Source organism: Rhamphochromis sp. 'chilingali' (assembly GCF_963969265.1).
Source record: "Rhamphochromis sp. 'chilingali' genome assembly, chromosome: 11".
In the NCBI taxonomy this organism is placed as follows: domain Eukaryota; kingdom Metazoa; phylum Chordata; class Actinopteri; order Cichliformes; family Cichlidae; genus Rhamphochromis; species Rhamphochromis sp. 'chilingali'.
Genome location: NC_137938.1, coordinates 39,267,900 through 39,293,468, shown reverse-complemented (window position 1 = coordinate 39,293,468; position 25,569 = coordinate 39,267,900). Strand labels below are relative to the sequence as shown.

The following is a 25,569-nucleotide window of genomic DNA, read 5'->3' as shown; positions in this document are numbered from 1 at the left end:
CTGGACCAGTTACACTAATGTTAATATTAGTCTGGTTACTTTGCTGCCTAATCTGGCTTTGTTGGTGATGTCGAGCAAAAAGGAGCTTAACCCTAACCCTTGATTTATCTCCTTAGGCTGTTTGCCCGACCAACGACCTGCGACCTGGAAAAGTGGAAGAAAATGGATGGATGGGATACAACACAAAATACCCGGTATTGAATAGCTTTATTGTTCACACAAAAGCAGAGGAAAAACGCCAAACATTCAGTTTTATAGAGCCATCACATTGTCATCAATAGTTCAGTAATCAATAAGATGACCGTACATTAGAATCAGACCTAAGGACAAAAGTTTAAACGAGTTGGGATTCATCAAGCAGAATCAGCATACTAAAAAAGTAAGATTTCCTTAGGGATCAGCATACTAAAAAAGTATGCTGATCCCTAAGGAAATTATTAAATCTGCACCACAGAAATCACCTTTTTATTTTATCACCTCACAAAATGTTAAAATCAGATAAATCGATCATTTTATTGACCAGAAATCAGCCACCGGGAACTTCATGTTTTCAAACTGGAAGTTAAATAATCTTAGAAAAATCAAAAGCTCGGTCACATTCTGAGGAAAGATGTTATGGGATGGGAAAGTCAGAACTTCTTACGGGAAATTTTTTATGGGAAAGTCAGAACTTTGTGGGAAAAAATTTATTGTCAGCAGGTCAAAGGTCACATCGTCCTCTGACATGTTGCAAGTTTCTTGCCTGGACTGCATTCATGTGCTTCTTACACAAAAGCTTTCCTTTTGAATGCCATGCCCTGGTGCCAATACTCTGTCACAGGGACAGCAGAACCTTTTATACTGATGTCTGAGTGCGGCTTTACCTGCAGCAGATGAGTGACACTTCTTGTACACAAAACAAAACCTGATTCAGGTTTCAGGTTCTTTGTAAAACAGACAAACAATTAATGGAGGTGTTTCTGTTGCAGTAAAAAGATTAAAGCCTTTAACATTTTCCTCTCTTTCTGTAGTACGACCTAAACCTTCCTAAACCTAAACAAGCCCTAAAAGCATTTAAAGAGAATCCAGTCAGACCTGCTACTTTATTTACTGATGATACTAATCATAACTGATTCAATCAGGCCCCATCTTATCTTTTTTTTTTTTGTATACTTTCCCCAGTATGTCTGTGAAGGTTCTCAGTCATCCAGGTTATCGTAGTCTAAGGAGCTTGGAAAGAAAAGCGTCTGGACTTCTTTAAGTTGCTTTAAGACATTTCACCTCTCATCCAACAAGCTTTTTCAGTTCTAAGGGTCAAGTAGTGGAGAGTCCCAGATTTAAGCCCTGTGGGAGTAATCTGCCAAGAGGGACAATGGACCCCCTAATAAACCTCTACCTAATCACACAACCCAAGGTGTGAAAACGGGTGTGGGTCACAATCAGCCAGGGTTTCGGGTGACCTCATTGTGAAACCTAGATGTGAGTGGGCGTTAAGGTGTCTGGGAAGGATCTCAAAACTGGATTTTCCCTGTAGGGAAATTACTCTCTGCATTTAACCGATTCACTCAGTGAAGCAGTGTGCAGCCAATCCAGCACCCAGGAAGCAATGTGTAGGAATGGTACCTTGCTCAGGGATACCGCAGGTAGCCTTCGGTGGATTTGAACCCTCAACCTTCTGATCATGGGGTGAACGCTCCCTAATGACCGTAAAGTACCATATCACCCTATTAGAGCACTTGGCTCTCGCTCTGCAGGCCTACTTGTTGTTCCTAGAGTATTTAAAAGTAGAATGGGAGGGAGAGCCTTCAGTTTTCAGGCCCCTCTTCTGTGGAACCAGCTTCCAGTTTGGATTCAGGAGACAGACACTATCTCTACTTTCAAGATTAGGCTTCAAACTTTCCTTTTTGCTAAAGCATATAGTTAGGGCTGGACCAGGTGACCCTGAATCCTCCCTTAGTTATGCTGCAATAGACGTAGGCTGCCGGGGATTCCCATGATGCATTGAGTTTTTCCTTTCCAGTCACCTTTCTCACTCACTATGTGTTAACAGACCTCTCTACATTGAATCATATCTGTTATTAATCTCTGTCTCTCGTCCACAGCATGTCTTTATCCTGTCTTCCTTCTCGCACCCCAACCAATCAATGGCCCCGCCCCTCCCTGATCCTGCCGGAGGTTTCTTCCTGTTAAAAGGGAGTTTTTCTTTCCCACTGTCGCCAAAGTGTTTGCTCATAGGGGGTCATATGCTTGTTGGGGTTATCAATGTTAAATTATTGTATGGTCTAACTTACAATACAAAGCATCTTGAGGCGACTGGTCCAGTATCATATCAAGTATTTGAACCTTTGCTTCCAGGTTCTGCTGTGGCCAATAGCCTCAAGGACTCTGAGCTTCACATCTCCTCACGTGAACGTTTCTTCAATGTTCTCCTTGTGAGCTGAGGGTTGTTGTCTCTGCTGCACGATTCAATCCACAGGCAGATGTCCTGCTTCTCAGTCAAAATCCATCATTCCATCAGTGATGGTGAGCTGTTCTGGTCTGTATGCACTGAAGCAGTCCCAAACCATGACCCCACCATAGATGCTTTTGGACTGTGGGAACATTTTCGTAGCTGTGGTCACTCCATGCTGCAGGAAGTACAAACTGCCAAAGTTCTTGGAACCTGTTTTTGGTTCTTAGCTGCTAATTCAGGACTTTTACTCTCTGAGTGACAAAGTGCATGCTGATTGATGCAACAAATGAAAAATATAAAAGTAGGGAAGCTTCTGGGAACCCTTACAGCCCAATGACCACCAACAAGTCTCTTTCTGAAATCCTCACTTCTCATCTGGTCATGAGTCACAACATGTTGTGGAAATCAGACTCAGATAGATAGTTCTTTAAATACTGTACAATATAAAGCACCTTAAAGCGCCTTGAGGCTATTGCTGTTGTGATTTGGCGCTATATAAATAAAACTGAATTGAATTGAATATAAACAGCTCAACTGAAAACACCTGACTCTGATTTTACCTTTATTAATCATCATAAGAGGTTCACATATTTCTTCATAGAAATGTTACTTTACCTGTTATTGTCATCTAATATATCTGTTACTGGTCTAAATCCATTTTTAAACTAGATTCTCTTTAAACATTTTTAGAATTCTGACAGTGTTTTAGGTCATGATCGTGCAACAGGCTTCTTTCTTCCCCCAGGTGTAGGTGATGTGGGCGGTGCAGCAGTTCCTGACAGAAAGGGGGTGGGGTCAACCCTGTGCTCTCTCTCCGGTTTCTGGGTCTACGTCATCATCGAGCTCTGAAACAGGAAGAAGCAACAAAACAAAAATCAGAGAGATTTCAACTAGTGGCAAGCCTTTGAGCTCCTGGGTGAAGCAGTTACCTCTGCGGTCACGGCTTCCCACTCAGTCAGTGTACGTTATGGTCCATTTGTGATGTTAACATCAGTGAGGTCTGGGTAAAATTCATGCGTCACTGGAAAAAAATTAATCCACTAAATGAGCTAACTGGGCTCCTTTAGCTTAGCATGTGTCTCCAAGGAAATCATAAATATAAATAATAAAGAGAAAAAGACAGAAACTAACCGATTCCTTTCAAAGGTCTAAAAATCTGGTTTTGAACTCCTCAGTTCAGCTTCTGCAGGCTCAAACTAAAAGCACAGGCAGTCCTCACCCATATGGTTGTCTGCTTTGCCCTCTGCGTCCTGCTGCTGGTTCTGGTGACTCTGGTGGTTCTGATGGTTCTCTGCGGCACACAAATCTTCCTCCATGTGAGTGTCTGCGTCTGATTGGTCAGGAGGAGAGAAACTCTGACACCTGGCCAAATGTGGGAACATCTGAAGCATTGGCTGCTTGGTGGAGGAAAATCTGACATCATTCCAAGGTAGATCAATAGGAGACGAATCTGCTGCTGATATGTCTGTTCCACAGGAAACAGGAGGCGATAAAGAGTCAGCAACCTCTGGGACAGACTGATTTCTTTCTCTGTTCTGACCAAAATCACGACTGGAAATAGAAATGGAATCAGTTCAATTCAGCCAAATCGCAACAAGAGTCACCTCGAGGTGCTTTATGCCCTTTGTAACAACTCTTTTTAGACTGCTCAAAGAAGTCCTGTCATTAATTAATGCTTCAATCTTAAATATGATCAACCTGTCTCTAATAATCGGCTATGTACCACAGGCCTTCAAGCTGGCTGTAGTTAAACCTTTACTTAAAAAGCATCTCTAGACCCAGCAGTCTTAGCTAATTATAGGCCAATCTTCAACCTTCCTTTATATCAAACTTTCTTGAAAGAGTAAAAAGGTAAATGGCCTGCATTTGTATAGCACTTTACTCAGTCCCTAAGGACCCCAAAGCGCTTTACACTACATTCAGTCATTCACCCATTCACACACTGGCAATGGCAAGCTACATTGCCATTGCCAGTAGTTGTCAAACAGCTAACAGATCATCTGCAGAGGAATGGCTTATTTGAAGAGTTTCAGTCAGGTTTCAGAGCTCATCACAGCACAGAAACTGCTTTAGTGAAGGTTACAAATGATGGCCTCTGACAGTGGACTGTAACCGAACCACAACTGTGGCTGGACCTAAGAAAATAGACCAGAAGAAGAACTGGAGTTAAAACCAGAACTGAAAGCTAAGACAGTGGTTGTCACGCAGGTGTACACAGTTATTTTTGATCAAGTTCGAATCTGTTTTGAAGGTCAGCAGCTTTAATTTAGACCTGTTATGGCGTTTCTACTCAGGTGAAGTATATCACACTTCTCACCTGTCCAGGTGAGCCCTGCCTCTCTCCCAGAGTAGCCCTGCAGCCTCTGATGACCTCATCAGGGTTAAACACGTTAATGACGTTAAAACACACCTATTGTTAAAGTTTATTGAAAGCTGATTACAAAAGCAGTTTCACTGAGCTTTATTTAAACAGAGATTACTGACCGTACGTGCGTCTGCAGAGCTTCCTGAACGGACAGCGCTCTCTGAAGCGCAGCAGGCAGGACCGCCTCCTCACAGGTACGGACTCCATGAAGAAAACTTCTCTGTTTGGCGTTTTCAGTGGCAGGATGTGGTGTAAATGAGCCGATCTTGCAGGAACAAATGGCAGTGCTGCTCTCGGAAGTTCCTTCAGTCCGTGACAATAAAAAAAAATGCAGTCTACCTGCAAAAGCCTCACACACCTGAGCCTTCAAAATAAAAGCTTCCCTGTAGACAGAATGGCGAAGACAGAAAATTGCTTCCTGTCAACCGTAAATGATCTCGTGATTATTGATCAATGCGATTGATCTCATTAGTTTGTGTCACCGGAAACTGTGTTTATATATAATGACGCATACTGTTTCCGATGCCTCAGAGCAACAAACATTTCAACCCTTTATCCTCCTGTGTCATTTCTGCTTATCAAATTATAAATACTGATAAAGAGGGACAAAAATTATCGACTCTTGATACTTCACGATATTTTTAAGATTCTTATTTATCCAAAATGAAAAACATTATCCTTTTATTGTGAAGTCAGGGTGTGAGTACTTCCTGTGCTCAGATTTCATATGACAGTTTGACCAGTTTAACTAGAAAAATCAGCTTCACAGCAGCAGATGATTAATCATCAACACTGACAGGCTGCAGTGTGCAAAAAAAAAACAACCTTTGTAAATAAATATAAATTAAAATCTAAATATCTAATTGTAACATAAATAATAATCAGTTTCTTATTTTATTCCCTAAATCACATATTTTGTCATGTCCTTTGAAAAAAAAAAAAAGGTTTGTTGTACCAACATTATTCTGAAACACTGCAGACAGGAAACGATGTGATAGTTTCCAACTTTTATTGTGAAAATTTGTAAATTACAGTCTCTTTTCTTTAATTTATTGATCATAAAAACAATTGTAGAAAATAAAACAGAAAAAAAAAGATCAACAGGAAGCTGCAGAGAACAGGAAGCAGTTTAATAAAGGAAAAAACAAGAGCCGCGCACACCAGCTGGGCAGGGCTACGCCTGGTCATTTTAAAGCATTTAAACCTCAAAATAAAGACAGATTTTACTTTTCAATCGATAATGACAATCATCAATCACTGCTTGTGTCTTATCCCCAAAACCGTTGTCGGCCTGCTGGTTGAGGCGGTGCCTCGTCATGGGGAACACTGAAAATGGAACTCGCCGCATCCATCGTGAAGATGAAGTAGAAGTTTGCTCCCATCATGATGATACTTGGCAGGAAGGAGATGCCAAAACCAAATCCACGAATGCTGCTGCCAAATGCCGCAGCGACCCAGTAAGCCAACCTGTGTAGACACGGAAGCGCCATTAGATTCATCAATCGATGTCGTTATCGACTGATCACATCGTGGATGGATCCTCACCTTCCAAAAGCAAAGAGGATGGTCAGGAGCGGCACAAGCTTCAGCTGCTCCTGGCTAAGGTACATCGCCATAACGACCAGCTGCAGGAAGTAAATCAGGAACAGCGAGGCAGAGTCAGAGATGAAGCGCTGGTGGACAGTGACTTCCTGTAGCTCCGCCTCCTTTATCTCATCATCAAACAGAGGACGAAGCACACCTGACCTTAGCCGTGAGATGCCCAGAACAAGCCAACCTAAAGAACAGGTGAGACGCACACAGGTGAGACAGGTGAGATTCTGCATCTCTTTTTCGGTGGTATGTGACTCACCAAGGACGATGGGGGTGGCAGCGAACACAGAGCAGCGCAGCGTGTAGACGAGCCGGAGGGGGGCACCATCCAGCAGCGGGGCGTCAAATGGCAGAAACACAAAACCACCCCAGACGAGTAAAGGGAAGAAGAACGCCGAGGCCATCAGAGACACGCCCATCTTCAGGACATCCGTACTGAGACAGCACTGCCCTCCTGACACAGATGAGAAAAATGAGTTAATGGAGGCAGAGTCAGCAGTCAGAGGTGCACAGGTGTATAAACAGGGGCAGGTAATTAAACCCCCTGGAGTCCAGGGTAGAACCTGCTGTTTTCGACTCCCTCACCATGTTTGGCATCAGTCTTTTACGCACAACTTCACGTGTCTGAATTTACAGTCATGTTTTCATTTTGACATACTGTAGTGACACAACTAACCTTAAAAGAAAATCAGAGCAGGAAACATGTTCAACAAATCATTTTCAGAACTTGTGATGAAAAAATAAAAGTTCTGTGCAACTGTTAACAGTCTCTGCCGTTTTTTTGCACAAAGCAATCAGATGTCACACAAATTATTTGTGTTGTTCCAAAAACGAGTTCTGTCCAGCAAAAGGCAGAGGAGCTCATCACAGGCCTAAAACCTCAGGTGTATCACTTCTGTTTTCCACATGGAGATTTCAGTCAGTGACATTCAGCCGTCACCTCGCTGCTGTGACACGCAAAAAAAGAACAAAAGCCAAACACCGTAGACACACTTCAAACATGCTAAACATCAAAATCATTCCCACTTTCCCCCTCTTTGTAAGCAAACAAATGGCACGTGTTGCCATATCATTTCTTGATTGGTTGATGTGGTGCATTTTTCCACCAATAGGAAAGGGTGTGTTTGTTCGTTTTTGCTTGAAAGTGCATTCCTTAGAACATCCAGTTTTACCACTGCTCTGTACGCTACACCTGACGACAGTATTCAGGAAAAAGCACAATGAGAATGATTTATCATAACTCTAGCTTTACTTGGTCTGTCAACACAAACGGAGACTCAGTGAGACTGCATCTTGCTGGTACGTCATCTTAAATGGTCATATGATTTGGACGCACTAGCATGGCTGTCCTGTCCAAAGGTCCCAAAACCTGACGTGATTGGTTAAATGAGTGATGGCATAAGCAATTCTCCACAGCTTCCATGGTGGCAGATAATGCCAGAGCACGCATTAGCCAACTTCCTGTTTAATGGGGAGTTCTTCCTCAGCCTCTGATTTTTAAAAACTTTTTTTTCTGATCCTCCTGTGGGGCTCTTTGTAGCTCTTTTTCTGATATTTCATATCATTGTTATGCTAATGATGTTCAGCTATATATCTCTTTTAGGCCACCTGATGTTTCTAAGCTCCAAATCTTGCAGTCCTGCTTAGATTCCATTAGAGATCGGCTGGCTGATATTTATCAACTAATTATCAACTAACTAAATGCTGGTAAAACTGAAGTCATTGTTTTTGCTCCTGAGAAATTTGTTCCCCCAGTGGTTAAAAATCTAGGCCCTCTTGCTTCTTATATTAAACCCTCCATTAGTAACCTTGGTGTTAAATTTGACTGTTTAAACTTGTTTTTGGTTGATTTTGTTTGTTTGAGGTTTCATGTCCATTTCTGCTTCTGTGAAGCACTTTGTGATTTTATCTTGGTGCTATATAAATAAAAATTTACTTTACTTTTAAAAAAAACCCAAAAAAACCTCAACATTTGCATTTTTGTGATTGTCAGGGACTGGTTTCACTAATATGTATAAGTATCCAAGTCATTCCAGTCGTTTTAGTTGAGCGTCGTCTAGAATCTACAGATTTTAAGGTGGTTCAGGTGGTTCTGTTCAGGTGTGCCCGACCCCCTGACCATTTCCTCCTGATGCAAGGTGATGTGATTTTCTGACATAGTCTCTGAGTTAGTACTTACGTTTATTGGAGCGCAGTTCCTCGTGCAGGTAATAATGTTGATTGTAGTTCTCGGGAACTCCTCGGGGACCCAGAAAGGGACTCTTCTCGGACTCCATTTCCCGGAGCGGCCCAGACTCTCTGAGTGAGGAGGGGGAGTGGAGGGCAGTCACTGCAGGCCTGAACACCTGAGCAGCTTTCTCTGGCAGGAGGTTCTCTCGGGGCTCCTCCTCCAACAGGTGTACCCTAGTTTTATCCTCACGTAGCTCCGCTCCTTCGTCTAAACCCGCTCTGCCGCACCTCCTCTCCACCTCTGCCTTCAGTTCTCTTTCGCTCTCTGTGCAGCTCGACGCCTCGGGAAGAAACACACCTGACCTCACGCTCATCCTGTCAGCTTTACCTGTCCGTCCACCCGTCTGTCTGTCTGCAGACCACGGCAGCGTGCTCGTCTCGGTCACGACTGAGCTCACCGTCTCCTCGTCCTCGCCCTCTCTGGTCTTCCTCCCTCCGCTGTCCTCCATCATGGCGCGTCCTGTTTTGTGAGCAAATGCACCTGCCAGAGAACAGAGAGTGGGTCAGGTAAATCCAAGTGAACAGTAAACAGGTGATACAAGGAACTGTGCCACACACAGCTCACGACCTGTGTGTGCTGAAACACTGGAGTAAACACTGGAGTACTTCAAGTGTGATGTGGTTGATCACTAAGGCATAATGCAGGCCTCCTTCTCCACCTCCTGGCTTCCTGCATTTATATAGACTGTGTGAAAGATCATTTTGAAATCTGATGCAATGTTTGAACCCAACAGACGACACTTTCACTGCCATCACAATAAAGCATGTAGAATTCTTCTCAACATGAAATTCTGAATCACAAAGATTAAAAAAATGCTACCTTCACCTAAGTTTCATGATTGATTTAGCAAATGCACGCCACCCACCCATCTGAGCCATGGCCTGTGTGACCCCCATCACTCAGGACACTCACACATTCAGTCCAAGTCTTTTCTTTGCTCTCCGCTGTGTGCCTTTCCTATTTTTGTGTGTCATTTATTCCCAACGTGTATTTACTATTTACATTTGAACTCCGGCAGGTTGGCGGGGAGCGCCCATAATAAGTAAAGTTTAGTTATTAAGTGCTTTTCGTAGACAGGCAGTCACAAAGCACTGTACACAAAGGTCAAAATAAAGAAAATATTAAGTAATAAAATAGACAATATAAACAATGCAAATTCAAAACAATTCAAAATTGTTGATTAGCAGAAGGCCTGTTTAAACAAAAATGTTTTTAACTGCTTTTTAACCCTGGAGAACCCATGGGGTCGGCTCTGACCCCATGGGTTCTCCAGGGTTAAAGGATTCCACAGAGTCAACCAAACGTAAGCTGTGTCCCAAAACGTCGGCTGCATCCTCCGGAGGCCGCATTTGAAGGCCGACTACGTCACAGCCAGGCGACGAAGGCTGTCCCAATGCGGCCGACAAATGTGTCCTTCATTTCCCCAAATTTGAAGGATGGGTCGGGTGTGTCCTTCGTATCCCACCATATCCCAGAATTCATAGCCAAATTTCAGCTGCCAACAATGGCGGCCGCTACTAAGTTTTGAAATTAGTCTTATTAATCTTTCTGGGTCGCAAAATAAACTTAACATATTTTCAGGCAAGAAAGTAGCTGTGTAAATTACAAATATCTTCTTGGTTTGTCAAGACATCGTACATTTGCAAAAGTGTGCCGACGTTTTCAGAGACGTCTGTTACCCACCCGCTCGATAGCAAGCCGGGGGGTTCAATGGTCACTCCAGCCGGCGAGAGCAGCGGACAACCAGACCAGTGGACTTCCAGAGACGCTCTGCTTTTTGACAGGAGCATCGAAGACCACGAGTTTGATTATTTAACCAGGGTGTGCGGGAACTAACAGAGCAATGCCTATCTTTGAAAGGAGCAACCTGATTGACAATAGCAAGACAGTGTTCATTAAAAGAGTTAATAAGGAGCTCAACATCGTCAAAAGAAGTTTTAAAATCAAAAAGGGAAGAAAATTTAGAAATAACAGAGTCATCAATAAAGGGCCTGCAGCTAACAAAATCTTGGGGAAGAGACTCTGAGTTGACAAACACATTAAAAGAGACTGACTTATGGTGGCTAAAGACAACGTCATTTAAATTCAAGTGGTCAAGGGAAACGCCATAAGTGAAGACCAAGTCCAGAGTGTGCCCAGCAGTGTGAGTAGGGCCTGATACATGCTGAACAAAATTAAAAGAGTCCATGATGCTCAGGAACTCCTTAGTGGTACTATTTGATGAGTCCTCTGCATGAATGTTGAAGTCTCCAACAATGATGACCTTGCCCAGTTTAATAGTGGAAGTTAAAAGTTCTTTCAAGTCTGCCAGAAAAGACGCAGCAGACCCAGGTGGACGATAAATTAAGATACCGTACATGGGCTGATCTCTTCCAATTTTTATCATAACCATCTCGAAAGAGTTGTAACAGCTCGAAGAAATCAACTGGTATGAAAATGTCTTTTTAAAAATTACAGCTTGTTCCACCTCCTCGTCGAGATATCCGAGGCGCACAGAGAAATGAACAGTCTGTGGGACATAGCTCTAAAAGATGTGAGACTTCATTCTCACGCTGCCAGGTCTCATAGACAAACATTAAATCAAGCGTCTCTGCACAGAACAAGTCATTTAAAATATAAGACTTGTTGGCAATTGAGCGGGCATTAATTAACATCATTTTAATGTTGAGACCCACCGGGACAGTTGTAGAATAGCCTGGAACAGAGCCCGCACAGTGCAGTAAGCCACACAGTAAATCAGGGTTCCTATTGTGATGAGCCGTGGCTTTCCATGCTTTCAGGTGACAACCCGGATGGTAAACACAGGGGGTTGTGGGGATTAAACCAGCTCCAACAAGTCTCAAGCGTATTTTACTGGCAGCAGCCCAAGAGTAAAGCCCCTGAAGATCCAGTTCTCTGCGAAGCCGGCAAAGCAGCACAAAAAAGCCTGCTTGCTTCCTCCGATGAGGCCTCGGAAGCAAAAAAGAGCTGACCGGCAAGAATGGAGGTAAACCCGGGTGCTCCGCGGTGGGAAAACAACCTCGTTTCGTTGAGTCTGAAAAATAAAGGCCCATTCTATTCTTTTCTAGTTTCTTGTTCCCTCTCTGATTTCTGAAGTTTGCACAGTGGATGACTGTGGTCCAGATGAAAGCACAGAGGGGATCGGGTCTTCTTCACATCAGGCCCTGACATCAAACTCATCTTTATTCTCTGGCTTTGATATCAGGATGAACTCTGAGTGCTTTTGTGTTGTTCTTACTCAGATTTAGTCTCCTGTTGTTCTGCTTTATGCTTGTTATTTTAGAAGTGCAGGACTTCGGTCCAGACAAACTCATCCTCTCTGATGACCCTGACACCCAACCTGACATATAGACACAGACATACAGGCACACACAGATACAAACATCCATTCCCACCCTCATGCTCTCATATGCACTTACTCCACACTCAACCAACGTGGAGACAGACATAAAGAGACGTTGTACACACGATCACACTCCCCAAGCGTACTCTATTCCATTCCTGAGGCTCCCTCAGAGCTCAGAGTGGACGAACGAAGGTGTGAAAGTTTCGTGTTGATCTGATGATCAATAATCAATACAGACTCTTACACGCAGCTTTGTATATGACGCAACTGTCTGTTTATATGCGTGCGTGTGCGCGCGCGGGAGTGTTAAAAAATTTCTGTTTTTATGCTCTGAAGTTTTTTGAACTTGAAATTGTGACAAATAAAACACAAGCTGCAGGTAGCGGTAGTCCCGCCCATTGCATGACGGCAGTCTCAAGTTGACATGGCGACGTGACGTTTGTGATCAAATATGATAAAAACTGTGACTGAGCTCCGAGCTAACAGGCTACATGCTAACGGAGCGGAAATTCACACTAAGAAAAAACCCACCTGTTCGCTGAAGACCTGGGCCGGGTTTTAATCCTGGTTTTAATCCTGGTCCCGGCTCTCTTCCGCCGACTTGTTGTTGTTTCTTCTCTTTGTGAAAGACCCGGAAGTCCAGCTCAGGTGTGGTCAGGTGTGTTAAAGGAAAAGCTCTCTTAAAGGAGAAGTGTCAATTAAACATCCGCGCACGCGTTAAAACGTTGAAATAACAGCGTTAAATGTTCTTTGATTTGTTTTCGTCCAATACTGCGACGAAAAATGTGCCAAAAATGTGATGTTACTCATGAAGCAAGAACAGGGAGCATGTTCACTCCTCCTCCGAACATCTGCGAGCAGGAGCAGCAGCACTGAGAGTGCAGATGTTTGTGCAGATGTTTGTTTATTTGTGCAGATGTTTGTTTGTGCAGGTGTTCGTCGGAGCGGTGAGTGAGTAAAACGGTCTGGTTGCTGTGCCTCTGCGGAGGCACTCGGTAGGATTAACACACTGATGATGTGAAGCCTACATCTTCATCACCATCAGCTGTCTGGATGTTTGGGTCAGAGCCTCAGATCTAACCAGGTCCAGGTGTCTGACCTTTGATGACGTTTCTCGGCCTGCTTCAGTTTCAGGAGTGGAAATGATCTGTGATTGGAGGACGGTGAGAAAGCCCACCTGCTGCAGACTCAAACATGAGGAGCTCCCGCGAGTTTAGCCCCCTCAGAGTACCAAGGCTAAAAACAGCCATAAGAATTTAAATCTCATTCTGCAGATGCGGCAGGTGAAAACAGGTGTAATTTCCGGTGTTCATGATGTCACACAGAGGTGTGGCTGCTTCAGCTGCAGGTCAGTCATTAGTGCTTTTGTAACAGGGTCATAAATCACATTGTTATAATTACACAAAATGTGTTCTAAACCCCCAAACTGCTTCTTTTATACCTGACTTTTAGGACCTCCAAGCCTGTAGTTGTGTTCATTATCAGTTAGAGCCCCTCCTCATTCTTTTCTTCTTCTTCTTTGGTGCAATACTATGTACCCCTTTTGCCTCTCCCCTTTTTCTACAATTCCCCTGTGGGAGAGGTGGGTGTCATTTCTTTCCAACACCTTAAAACACACATAATTCATATTTAGCCACCCTGATGTTTATGATTGCGATTTTAGTTCAGTTATTGTCATTATTAAGCCTGTTTTTGTAAGATGTTATAAGTGTGTAGTATGTGTGTATCATAAATGTGTTTTAGGCGCCATAAATGCTAGCATGAATATATACTCCTTGCTAGCTTGGGAGCTGTGGTGGGTTGAGCTAACCCTCTTCCCCACTGTTTGTATTTGGTCTAGGAGCTGGAGTGGGCAAATTATTTACTTGGAGGTCTTTCTTTCTTTTACCTTTTTTTTTATCAGGTATGTCGGATTTCATGTTGTTGTTTTTGTTTTATCTTATGTCAAATATGTTACGTGTATATGCATACTTTATGTTTAATGTAAAAATAAATGCCAGCCCTTTTTCTACAATTCCCCTGTGGGAGAGGAGCTGGAGTGGGCAAATTATTTACTTGGAGGTCTTTCTTTCTTTTACCTTTTTTATCAGACACAACGCAGAATCACACCGGTTACACTTTACCATACTGCAATTTTGGAATTGAACCAGTACCAAGTAAACACAGGGCCAGTATAAAGGCAGCCCAGTGTGTCGAGATTTATGACATCATCAGTGTTTCTCTGTGATCTTTCCACAATAATTAGTTACCACAGCTAAACACACGTTTCATGCATTATGGTGATATTCTATATATGAATGCTTCTGCTCAATGTCTTCGAATGGTTGATTCTGTGTATCATGCTTGTCTGAGGTTCATCACTAACTGTAAATTTCAGACTCACCACTGTGAGTTATACTCTCAGGTAGGATGGCCTGCTTTGGTAAGTCGGAGGAACTCTCATTTATACAGTTTTATATATAAGGCGATACTTGGGTTGCTGCCTTCTTATATATGTTCCCTGCTTGTAATGAAACATGCTGGTCGGTATTCTCTTCGTCCGCATGGTTACTTGTTGCTTTCTGTTCCATTTGCCCGAACTGAACTTGGTAAAAGAGCTTTTGTCCATTTAGCACCCTCGGCCTGGAACAAACTGCAGAAGGAATGGAAAATGACTGAATTCATTTCATTAAGTGATTTTAAATCTAAACTACGAATCCTTGAGGCCAAGTCTATAACATGCAACTGTTTCAATTAGATTGATTGTCATTTTAACTGACTTTTTATTTTATTTGAATTTTATTGAATTTTATTTTTATTTTATTTGTATTCTTTCACTTATTGTTGCATGTGTGTTGTTGCTGCCTGTGTTTGAGTAATTTCTGTAACTGTGAGACATCTGCTGCTGCCTATCTTGGCCAGGTCTCCCTTGAAAAAGAGGTTTTTAATCTCAATGGGATCTTCCTGGTTAAATAAAGGTTAATAAATAAATAAATAAATTTTGAAACTGTTTTGGTTTTGTTTGGGGTTTTTTTGGGGGGGGGGGAGCATGTAGACCACAAAGGCCGGGTCCTCAGGAGGATGCAGCCTACGAATTTGGAAAAGCGGCGCTGCAGAGGAGCTAAACCACTTCTTTGAGGTGAAGGGACCAGAGGTATGGCACACACAAAACACCAGCCCCTCTCGCTCAGTTTTTGCATTTGCGCTCGCTCGCAATGTGTCGCTCGCGCTCTCAACATTTCTGCCCGTGCGTGCTCAACTCTTTCTCTACACCGTTATATTTGTGCCACAAAACCAGCCAATCACAGACTTGGAGGAAAAAAAATCTGATTGGCTGTTTTGGTCTCCAATCAGCTCGAAATGACGAAATGCAATATCCCAGAATGCATTTGGTCCAAAATTCAAAGGAGGCAGTGGTGGAGGAGCACAGAGTGGAGTTTGAAATATTACTCTTTCTGGGTCACAAAATAAACTTTTAAGATATTTTCATGCGAGAATGTTTCTGTGTAAACTTCAAATATCTGCTCGATTTATCAAGACATCACATAAGTGCTCCGACGTTTTCAGAGATGCCTGTTACCCACCAGCTGACCGCATAGCTGGACTGGCCATTGGGCATACCAGACATTTGCCCGGTGGGCCGATGATGATTTTTCATTTTTATGTTTGTTTGTTTTTGTAACGGTATAAACAATGAAAGGTGGTGGATTAGCCAATTGGTCATGATCAACTCTGGGCTGGACCAATTACAACACATCCATATTGAAGGGAAAAGGAACGCGATAAGTCCCGTACTTTAGCTAGAATGAAAAAAGACACAAAGCTGGAGTTATTCTGTCTTTGATGCACAGCTGCCTCTTCTCTCATCCTCTCACCCTCTCTCTCCTGTTGCTACTTCAATCATGAAACTGATCAATGATCAGCTGATCGTCTCTCTTGTTTGTTTATCTCCCACTTTGCGCCAGAAACAGGAAACCAGCAGATGTTGCGCTAAACAACAACAGCAGCACGTTCAAGCTTGATCAGCTGTTGTTATAATTTATTTAATATTACTTTCTAGTATCAGCTGATGTTTGCTGGAGCCACAGCTGTAAAAGCTGCTGGTCATGATATCGGTTTGGAAACACGAAGGTGATACAAATCATACATATATACCAACAAGACACAGTGTGCATCACTGTCACAGCAGCGTTTGTTTTAGTTCAAAGGCTTTATGGTTTTTCCTGTAATACCTGGTGGTGTAGTCGGTGATTTTTTTTGTCACTTCAGCCTTATATATTATGTTTAACCCGAGTGACCACCCGGTCAGCTGGTGGGTAACAGGCATCTCCGAAAACGTCAGAGCAGTTATGCAAATATGTGATGTCTTGATGAATCAAGCAGATATTTGAAGTTTACACAGCACCATTCTCGCATGAAAATATCTTAAAAGTTTATTTTGTGACCCAGAAAGAGTAATATTTCAAACTCTGCCACTCTGTGTTCCTCCGCCACTGCCTCGTTTGAGTTTTGGACGAAATGGATTCTGGGATATTGCATTTTGTCATTTCGAGCTGATTGGAGACCAGAGCAGCCAATCAGAATTTTTTTCCTCCAAGTCTGTGATTGGCTGGTTTTGTGGCACGAATATAACGGTGTAGAGCATAGGTGTCAAACTCTGGCCCACGGGGCAAATTTGGCCCGCAGCCTAATTACATTTGGCCCGCGAAGACATACCAAATTACTTTTAGAGCTGGCCTACTGGTATTATACAGCTAATATATATATTGTTTAGTATCAAGCTTTGCTTGTTCCATATTCAGTTTTTCAGCAAAACTTGTTTGAGTCCATAAGAAAAGATTCATTCTTATATCTGGAGGAAGTTTTTTTTTTCAATAAATATTAATGTTAGCCCGCGACCTTGTTCCAGTTTTGAATTTTGGCCCACCGTGTATTTGAGTTTGACACCCCTGGTGTAGAGAAAGAGTTGAGCACGCACGGGCAGAAATGTTGAGAGCGCAAGCAACACATTGCGAGCGAGCGCAAATGCAAAAACTGAGCGAGAGGGACTGCTGTTGTGTGTGTGGATAATAGCAAACACTGAAATACATTTTTTGCAAGCAGGAATGAATTTTGTTCACTCAAATTCAGCTTTTCTTCGCTCAAAATAAATTTCTCCTCAAAATGCAACACTTGCACCTGCAAACTTTTTTTACGTGCGCTCAATTTTTTTTTACGTGCACTCAGAATAGTGGCACAAAAATAACGCCATACAGAGGCAGCAGCAGCTAAAACATTGGACAGCAGCAGCAACCCAAGCCTCATGGTGCAGGAGTATGAGGTGATGAGGTGAGATGCACACTGAGGACAGTGAACCCCAGAAAGGCCACCAGTCCAGATTGGGTGACCAGAAGGGCCCTAAAAGAATGTGCAGACCAGTTGGCTGGGGTCTTCACTAAGATCTTCAATTCTTCACTGTCCCAGTCCTGCATCCCGCCGTGCCTAAAGTTGGCCACAATTGTCCCACTGCCAAAGCGCACCAACATTAGCGGCCTCAACAACTACCCACCAGTTGCTCTAACACCTGTTATAATGAACAGTGTGGGCAAGTAAGTAATTATAGTTACTAGTTACTTCTTCAAAAAAGTAACTGAGTTAGTAACTGAGTTACAAGATTCTAAAAGTAATTAATTACTTGAAAAGTAACTATTGCATTACTTTAAAAAAAATGTTTAACCCTCTGGGGTCCATGGTATAACGGGCCATTTTTAACTACTTTTGATTTTCAGGGCTCAATCCTTGGCCCTCTTCTTTTTTCATTATACCTGCTCCCTTTGGGGTCTATTTTTAGAAAACACAAACTATCCTTTCACTGCTACGCAGACGACTGCCAAATTTATTTGCTTTTAGCACCAAATGGCCCAGGCTCCATCCAAATCCTTTTGAACTGCCTTGATATCAAAGCTTGGATGGCTCTGAACTTTTTGAGTTTCAATGAGAGTAAAACGGAGGTGATTGTATTTAGACCTAATAATATTTCATGTAGCCTGCTCGTAAATTGTGGTTGGCTAGGGTCTTATATCAAGCAGCATGTGACAAACTTGGGAGTCATTATGGACTCAGATTTTACTTGGACAAACATATTAGTTCGGTGTTGCAAAAAAGCTTTTTCCAGCTGGGGCAAATAGCTAAGCTGAAGCCAGTTTTGTCAAGAGGTGACATGGAGAAGGTAATAATAATAATAATAATAATGGATTGGATTTATATAGCGCTATGCCTTTATTTCAACACGGCTTGACTATTGTAATGCACTGTTTTTTGGAGTCAGACAACGATCTCTTGCTCGTCTTCAGCTCATTCAAAATGCTGCTGCCCGCCTCTTAACTGGTACCCACAGCTATGAACATGTAACACCTATCCTGTCTTCTCTTCATTGGCTTCCTGTTCATCACAGAATCAATTTCAAAGTCCTAACACTGGTTTATAAATGCCTTAATGGTCTTGCTCCCCCATAACTTTCCGAGTTACTTCAGCCTTATATTCCTTCATGGACCCTCAGATCAGCTGACCAGCTGCTGTTGGTTGTCCCAAAATCAAGGCTTAAACGTAGAGGAGAACGAGCCTTTTCAGTTATGGCCCCAAAACTTTGGAATACGCTGCCTTTAGATATTAGACAGGCATCTTCGTTTCCTGTTTTTAAAATGCTCTTGAAAACACACCTTTTTTCGATAGTGTTCAGACTGGCTTGAGTTTATGTGGTTTTTATGTGTTTTATTATGTTTTATGTGAGCATCAGTGGTTGTATCTTGTGTTTTATCCTGTGATTCTGTTCAGCACTTTGGGCAAACGTTTTGTTTTTAAATGTGCTATATAAATAAACTGGATTTGGATTTTCCCTCCACATTTCACCTTTAAAAACTATTTACTTTTCCTTGTTTAGTATCATCCTTTTCAGCACAACCTCACACGTCTGAATTTACAGTTATGTTTTCATTTTTTACATACTGTATTAGCACAATTGATCTAAAATCAGACAAAAAACATAAAATCCGAGTAGAAAATTTTATATTTTTTACTGTAACAACCACAAACATGTTTAATGAATCATATTTCATAACTTTAAATGCAAATATAAATTGTCAATTTTAAAATCCTATGCACAAGTTTTGCAAACATAGTTATTTGCAGCCATTTACCTTTTACCCTTTTTATAACCTTTTCAGACTATTTACAGAACAATCAGCTGTTCTTCATTCAGTAAGATGCCACACAAATTATTTGTGCCACTCCAATAATTTCTGTCCACTATAAAGGAGAACATCACAGCCTGATACCTGCAGGTCTGACAGCAGCAGGTGTATCACTCCTGTTTCTACCTGGAGACAGCAGTCGCTTCATTGTTCTGACACACAACACAAAACTATCCACAACACTACACACTAACTACACAAGACAACACATTAACTACACTCTCCAAACATGCTAAAAGTCACAAATCTCTCACATCTCAAAACTCTCTCTCTCTCTCTTTCTCTCGCTGTCACTCCTAAATCTTCCGCCTCTTCCTAAACAACCAAATGTCATGTCGCCATATCATTTTTTGATTGGTCAACATGGTGCATTTTTCCACCAACACCAACATGTTTTTTGTTTGGTCATAAGCAGAGTGCTTGCTAGCGCTGTCCTTAGACAGTAAACGTGATGAAACTATTCAGGAACAAACGCCGTGTATATATTGTTTATCATGACTCTGGTTTTACGTGGCCTGTCAACACAATTTAAAAACTGTTATATATCACCTTGTTGCTTTGTCATCTTGAAGTGGTCATGTAATTGGCTTACCCCGACCACTTTATTCTTCTTCAATCAAACAGCAGCACTCATGCGATTGTTTTGCTCACTAGCTCCAGGTGTTGTGCCAGAAAGTGGTCGTCGGGCAGAAAGTGATTGCTGTCCGCGGGAGTGCCCGCAAATGCTTAAAGCTGTAGCGCCTCGATTACTTACAGCTACTTCTGTGTAACTAATATAATGTGCAGTGAGCTGAACACAGCTTCAACCGTCTGTTGAAAAATAGTAACGGACCGTATTTTGTTGTTAGTAATGGTAACGGCGTTGTAACGATAGGAACAGTAATTACTCATATTACTCGTTACCAGTGTTGGTCAAGTTACTTGAAAAAAGTAATCAGTAACTAATTACTGATTACTTCCCCAAAAAAGTAATCCCGTTACTTTACTGATTACTTATTTTCAAAAGTAATTAATTACTTAGTTACTTTTTAAAAACACGATTTACAACCTGAATAGTTGATAAAGCGATAGATCTTTCAGCCCAATTCTACTTTTTCTACATAATCCATCATACAAAATGTAATCAAATGGAAAAGTCTCTTTTTAAAACTTGTTTTATTAGTTTTAATCTTTTAACTTTATGCATCAAGCAAAAATGTAATTATATGCAACATTCTCTGACTGGAAGAAATTTGTTTAATATTTAAACCTATTTTCTGCACATTCCAGCACATAAAATATTTTTTTTGTGTGTTTACACTCACTCTTTCAAATAGATGCAAGTAAAACACTGCAGAAAATAAATAAAGTCAAAGACTAGCGGAGGTAGGGTAGGCAGAGGTTTGTCCTGGTGCAGGTGTGCCGCAGCGGTCAGTGGAAGAATCCACGAGTTTCTCTGTGAATTTCCCATTACGTCATAGCTACTCGGTGCTTGCTTGGAGGTTTAGGGGTTTTTTCGCTGTAAAAAGAAGTTTTCTTCCCACGCACAGCGGACACTAATGTTTTTGTCACTTTTTATGGAATTAAACTCAAAGTAAGGTCAGTACTTCCACGCTTTAAACGCTGCACGCTCATACTCTCTTCCGCACTCGATAATGATCCATTGTTGATCTGCACACAGCTGTTGTCACAAACGTCGCACTCGCTTACGTCACTGTCATGAGACATTCTCGCAAAAAAATCATGGTTTTAGTAACACAGTAACGCAGTGTTCCTACGGGAAAGTAACGGTAATCTAATTACCGTTTTTGCAATAGTAATCCCTTACTTTACTCGTTACTTGAAAAAAGTAATCGGATTACAGTAACGCGTTACAAGTATCTCTGCTTGTTACTGAAAAAAGTAGCACCGTTAGTAACGTCGTTACTTGTAACGCCGTTATTCCCACCACAGATAATGAAGTGCTTCGAGAAACTGGTCCGACGTCACATCATGTCCTGCCTGCCACCCACACTCGACCCGCTCCAGTTCGCATACAGAGCTAACAGATCAACTGAAGACGCCATTGTTGCAATGCACCACATCACCATCTCTCACCTGGAACATCAGAGGCGATTCACCAGGCTGCTCTTTGTTGACTTTCGCTCTGCTTTTAATACGATACTCCCCAACAGACTAATAGTTAAACTGCTGGATATCGGACTTCCTTCTACTACCTGCTGCTGGATCAGAGACTTCCTGTCAGACCGTGTATAGAGGGTTAGAGTGGGGCCTCATCTTTCCTCAGCCCTCAGCCTTAACACCAGCTCTCCACAAGGCTGTGTACTAACACCCCTACTGTACACTCTGTACACACATGACTGTGTTAGTTCCCACCCAGTCAATGCAGACATGATATAGAGCTGAGGTCCAGAGCATGTCGGATTTGTGTGCAGACAACAACCTGGACTTCAATACCACCAAGACAAAAGAGCTCGTAGTCAACTTCAGAAGGAGGAAATCTGAGCTGCAGCATCAACAGGGAGTGCATGGAAAGGGTGTCCAGTTTCAAGTTCCTGGGTGTGCACATAGAAACAGACCTCCAATGGAGCTCAAACACCTCGGCGGTTTTAAAGAAGCCCCAACAGCATCTTCATTTTCTGAGAATCCTCAGAAAAATGGAGCTGAAGAAGGTGCTGCTGATCGTCTTTTACCGCTGCTCCATTGAAAGTGTGCTGACAAACTGCATCTGTGTGCTGTTCTCCAGCTGCACCACAGCATTTCAGAGGGTTATTAATATGGTCCAAAAAATCATTGGACATCCTCTTCCCTCCGTTAAGGACCTGTACAGCACTCGCTGTCTCCAGAGGGCACGCAGCAATAGTAATGTGCAATAAACATACTCATTCTTTTATTTATTACGTCATTCATTTGCTCATACCATTCATGCACTTAAAAAAATCCACTTTAATTTAAGTTACTGTGCTGTTTTGTTGTGCTATTGTACTAGGTATGACTGTGCAATGACAATAAAGAGTTGTCTTTATTTGCTGTTTTATCGGTTTGCTAGTTGTTGAATAGTTTTGTGAGCTTTGACCTGAGATTCTGGCGTTTCTGGCAAAATACATTGATATTTAAAAATCAATTCAGAATTTATTGAATCAAAATCACTTTATTCAAGCTAAAATCGTTTTGAGTCAGAAAAATCGATTATTGAAACCCACCGCTATTTATAATTTAGTCTGGTAACCACCGGTTTCACTAACTAACCAGACCCCACTAACTGTGGACTGTGGGAGGAAGCCGGAGAGAACCCACGCACAAAAAGGCCCCGCCCTCATTGTGGAGTTGAACCACTACTGGCCGTGATGTCAAAATATCCATTTTTCCCTTTGAAAGACTAAAGGTTAAATATCAGCTGTATTTCCTCCGGCCAGTCAAGAGGGGGCGGTAGGCTTTCATGACGTCACTATCCTCAGGTTAATGTGTTTGTTAATTGCTGGCTGTCATGGTAACAGTGTGGCGGCCTGTGCCGGGAGGCAGTTGCAGACAAACGTTTGGCTCTGTGTGAAGTGATCTATCCGCTTCTGATCGATCACATGACTGTTGTGGAGCTGCTTCCGATCGGTCTGATCTGTCATCGATCGCTTTTTCTTTGTGTCCGATGGAGGTTCGTTTCTTGTCTACGCCAATGTACTCCGGTCTCCGCGCGCAGTGGGCGGGGATTGACCTCCGGGGTTCCACGTCACACCGCGATGGTTGTCCACCCTGCGCCCGCGCGGGCGGGTCTATTTTATCCGCGCAAGTCATCAGTCACGTGACGCCCTCGGCTGTCCTAGTGGCTGATGAGGGTCACGTGAGCTGTGGACACGTTGTCATAGAGACTGACTCCCCCCTCACTATCGTCAACCCGCCCCGGTAGAGAAAAGAAGCGCTCCCTGACAACTGGCGGGGGGCTGGGCTCACAGACCTGAGTGGATTGTGATTGGTCGAGCGTCCCAGCAGCGGGCTGAGCTGTGATTAGTTAGAAGTACAGAGCTTCGCTGTCAGTCAGAGAGAAGCCCCGCCCCCTCCGCTCAGACCGCGGACGCTCCGGGACGAGAACCGCACTTCTTTGATCAGAGACCGGAGCAATCAGCTGGATCAATCGGAGATCGGCAGGTGATCGACCATCGGCTGATCAGGGATCGGTTGATCAGGGGAATGTCCCGGCTGCTGGAGAGTAGGAGGCAGGACAGGATGAAGGAAATTAACCTGAAGGTGAGTTCACCGGAAAAAAGAAAGAAATGCTCTCCGGGCGCGTGCACACCGCTCCTCGCGGATGGATCGGGGCAGACGGCTGCGCGCGTCCGATCAGGAGTTATTGATGAGTGATCGTTGAGGGAGCGGCGGGAGGCGGCTGTTCCGCTTTGTTTCCGCTTAGACTGTTCCGTTACTATAGAGTATCGATCACAGCATCGATACCTGCTGATCAGACACTGATCGGCTACTGATCGGTCGTACACGCTGATCACCGATCGATCGATGATCAGCGTGTACAGGAGGCTGTGTTTGAACACGTGAGGAAAGTTTGAGGAGAAACGGAAACGGGACTTTTTTTTTCCGTTCAGACTGAAAACTGCTCAGAGCGCGCGCGCGTGTGTGTTCAGCGTCCGTGTGCGTTCGTGGCGCGTGTGCGTTCGGCCTGTGTGCGTGTGTTCACACTGAGTTTTGGTGTGTATTAGTTTGTGTGTCCGTTAGCTGCAGCGTGGCCGCTTTGTCCTGCAGGAGGAAACGAGAAGGGGGAGGGGAGGCTCTGTGTGTGTGTGTGTGTGTGTGTGTGTGTGTGTGTGTGTGTGTGTGTGTGTCAGACAGGAAGCAGGGAGGAGGAGTGAATATTTGACTGTGAATATTTGACCTCTGACCTCTGAGCCGTAAATAAAGACGGAAACTGAGACAGGTGACACACTAATAAAGTTTAGTAGAAGATAAACCCTTTAAATGCTTAAAAAAACCACACACACACCATCTCTCTCTCTCACACACACTCCGTAAAACTTTATTTGAAGTCCTTCATTGATCTGCCATCAGTGAAACTGATCAGTTTTAGTTCATTGATCAACGCTGATCGATACCCTCTGTCTGCACCAAGTATTGCTACAGACCGACCAATCAGCTGCTTCAGATGATGATGAGAACATGATGGGAGGTGTGAGGCCCAGAGCAAATGTCACGTTGATCAGTGAGCTGACATTACCTGAGCTCAGGTGAGGAGGCTTCACTCAGTCAGAATAACCTCACATGAACACCAGATCATGTGATTACCGCCCCGTCACATGATCTCTCTCTAACGCTACACAATGAGGGCAGAGCTACACTTTGACCTATGCTCAGGCAGATGCTTCACTCTGATGTCAGAGAAGGAAGCGAATGTTTCCCTCGTGCCAGCACGCGACCACGTTTCCATGATGACCTGACGGTGCGCTGCTATGAATTATGGGATCGCATAATCTCCCAAAGGGCGCCGCAGTGTCCCCTGGCATGGAGGAAGCTGTAAAACTCCTTTCAGCTCTGACTGAGGAACACTGATCTTACCATTAGCTGTGCGGTCATGTGACTGCGCTGCAGTGCATTGTGGGATGGAAGTAGAGCCGGTGTGTACTTTGCTGAAGAAGGAGTCCTGTTTCTATGGTTACCCACATGTTAAAAATTGACATTTTCAAACTGTGAGTGTATTTCAGCAGCCAACCACAGGAGGAAGAAGCCACAATCAATAACCTTTGACCCTGATCATGTGACTGTGCGTGTGCAGAAACAGGTTATTAAAAACGAGTTTAATCAGAAACGCAGTTTGAACAGTTAATGAGAAATAAAGTCAACACTGCAGCTGTCACACACACACAGACACACACATGCACACTGTCTCTCTCACACACACACACACACACACACACACACACACACACTCTCTCTCTCGCACTGCATGCTGGGAGTTTGATGGTGGTGAGTTTGGTGTGTCTGAGTGAGTGTGAGGTGTGACCCTTATTAGCTGAGGTGATCAAGCAGAAGACACTAGATATAGCCTTTCTCCAAGAAACACATACTGACAGTACAAATGAAATAGACTGGGGTCTGTGGTGGGGAGGGCAGCAGCTTCGTAGCCATGGGACAAATTTTAGTGCAGGAGTTGCTATTTTATTTTCTCCTTCTCTTAATGCAAATATTACTTTCAGCATGGAGATGGTAAAGGGGAGAGTCCTTATGGTGAAAGCTGAAATAGGTTTTATTTTTACTTTTGTTGTTGTCTATGCACCAACCTTAGGGTCAAGGGGACTGTGTTGTGTTGGGTGGGGACTGTAATTGTTGTCTTGACTTTACTTTGGATAGGACAGGGGCGGAGCCGCATCTTTATCAGATGTCCTACGGAAAATTAACTTGGTTGAGGCATGGAGGATGAAG

The 25,569-nt window shown here is 43.1% G+C and overlaps 3 protein-coding genes across 6 annotated transcripts in view; 1 reads left to right on the top strand and 2 right to left on the bottom strand.

Annotated features, from left to right (window-relative positions):
* Positions 1 to 52: 52 nt before the first annotated feature.
* Positions 53 to 5,284, bottom strand: LOC308405459 (uncharacterized protein). 3 transcript variants are annotated; one of them, XM_080896128.1, is made up of 4 exons: positions 4,916 to 5,270; positions 3,651 to 3,896; positions 3,361 to 3,452; positions 56 to 3,276 (listed from the first exon to the last, which is right to left on the bottom strand). In XM_080896128.1, exons 1-3 carry the CDS (start codon positions 5,001 to 5,003, stop codon positions 3,397 to 3,399), a joined length of 390 nt encoding a protein of 129 aa, XP_080752254.1. In that variant the 5' UTR covers positions 5,004 to 5,270; the 3' UTR covers positions 56 to 3,276; positions 3,361 to 3,396. The 3 variants fall into 3 exon arrangements, with proteins under 3 accessions (XP_080752256.1, XP_080752254.1, XP_080752255.1); XM_080896130.1 differs by lacking the exon at positions 3,361 to 3,452 and having other exon boundaries at positions 53 to 3,276; positions 3,651 to 3,761; positions 4,916 to 5,284; XM_080896129.1 differs by lacking the exon at positions 3,361 to 3,452 and having other exon boundaries at positions 61 to 3,276; positions 4,916 to 5,256.
* Positions 5,285 to 5,791: 507 nt separating this feature from the next.
* Positions 5,792 to 12,641, bottom strand: LOC308405982 (transmembrane protein 79-like). Its single transcript, XM_080896796.1, has 5 exons — positions 12,497 to 12,641; positions 8,569 to 9,099; positions 6,649 to 6,843; positions 6,342 to 6,573; positions 5,792 to 6,263 (listed from the first exon to the last, which is right to left on the bottom strand). The coding sequence occupies exons 2-5, from the start codon at positions 9,068 to 9,070 to the stop codon at positions 6,065 to 6,067; spliced, it is 1,128 nt and encodes a 375-aa protein (XP_080752922.1). The 5' UTR covers positions 9,071 to 9,099; positions 12,497 to 12,641; the 3' UTR covers positions 5,792 to 6,064.
* A 10,531-nt stretch (positions 12,642 to 23,172) lies between these two features.
* Positions 23,173 to 25,569, top strand: part of arhgef2b (rho/rac guanine nucleotide exchange factor (GEF) 2b) — a 43,722-nt gene continuing 41,325 nt past the window's right edge. Inside the window, exon 1 of one of the 2 annotated variants that reach the window (XM_080897371.1) lies at positions 23,173 to 23,391. In XM_080897371.1, the coding sequence (XP_080753497.1) occupies positions 23,335 to 23,391 (57 nt within the window). In that variant the 5' untranslated portion in view covers positions 23,173 to 23,334. The remainder of the gene's footprint in view (positions 23,392 to 25,569) is intronic. The other variant, XM_080897370.1, reaches the window with a different exon arrangement.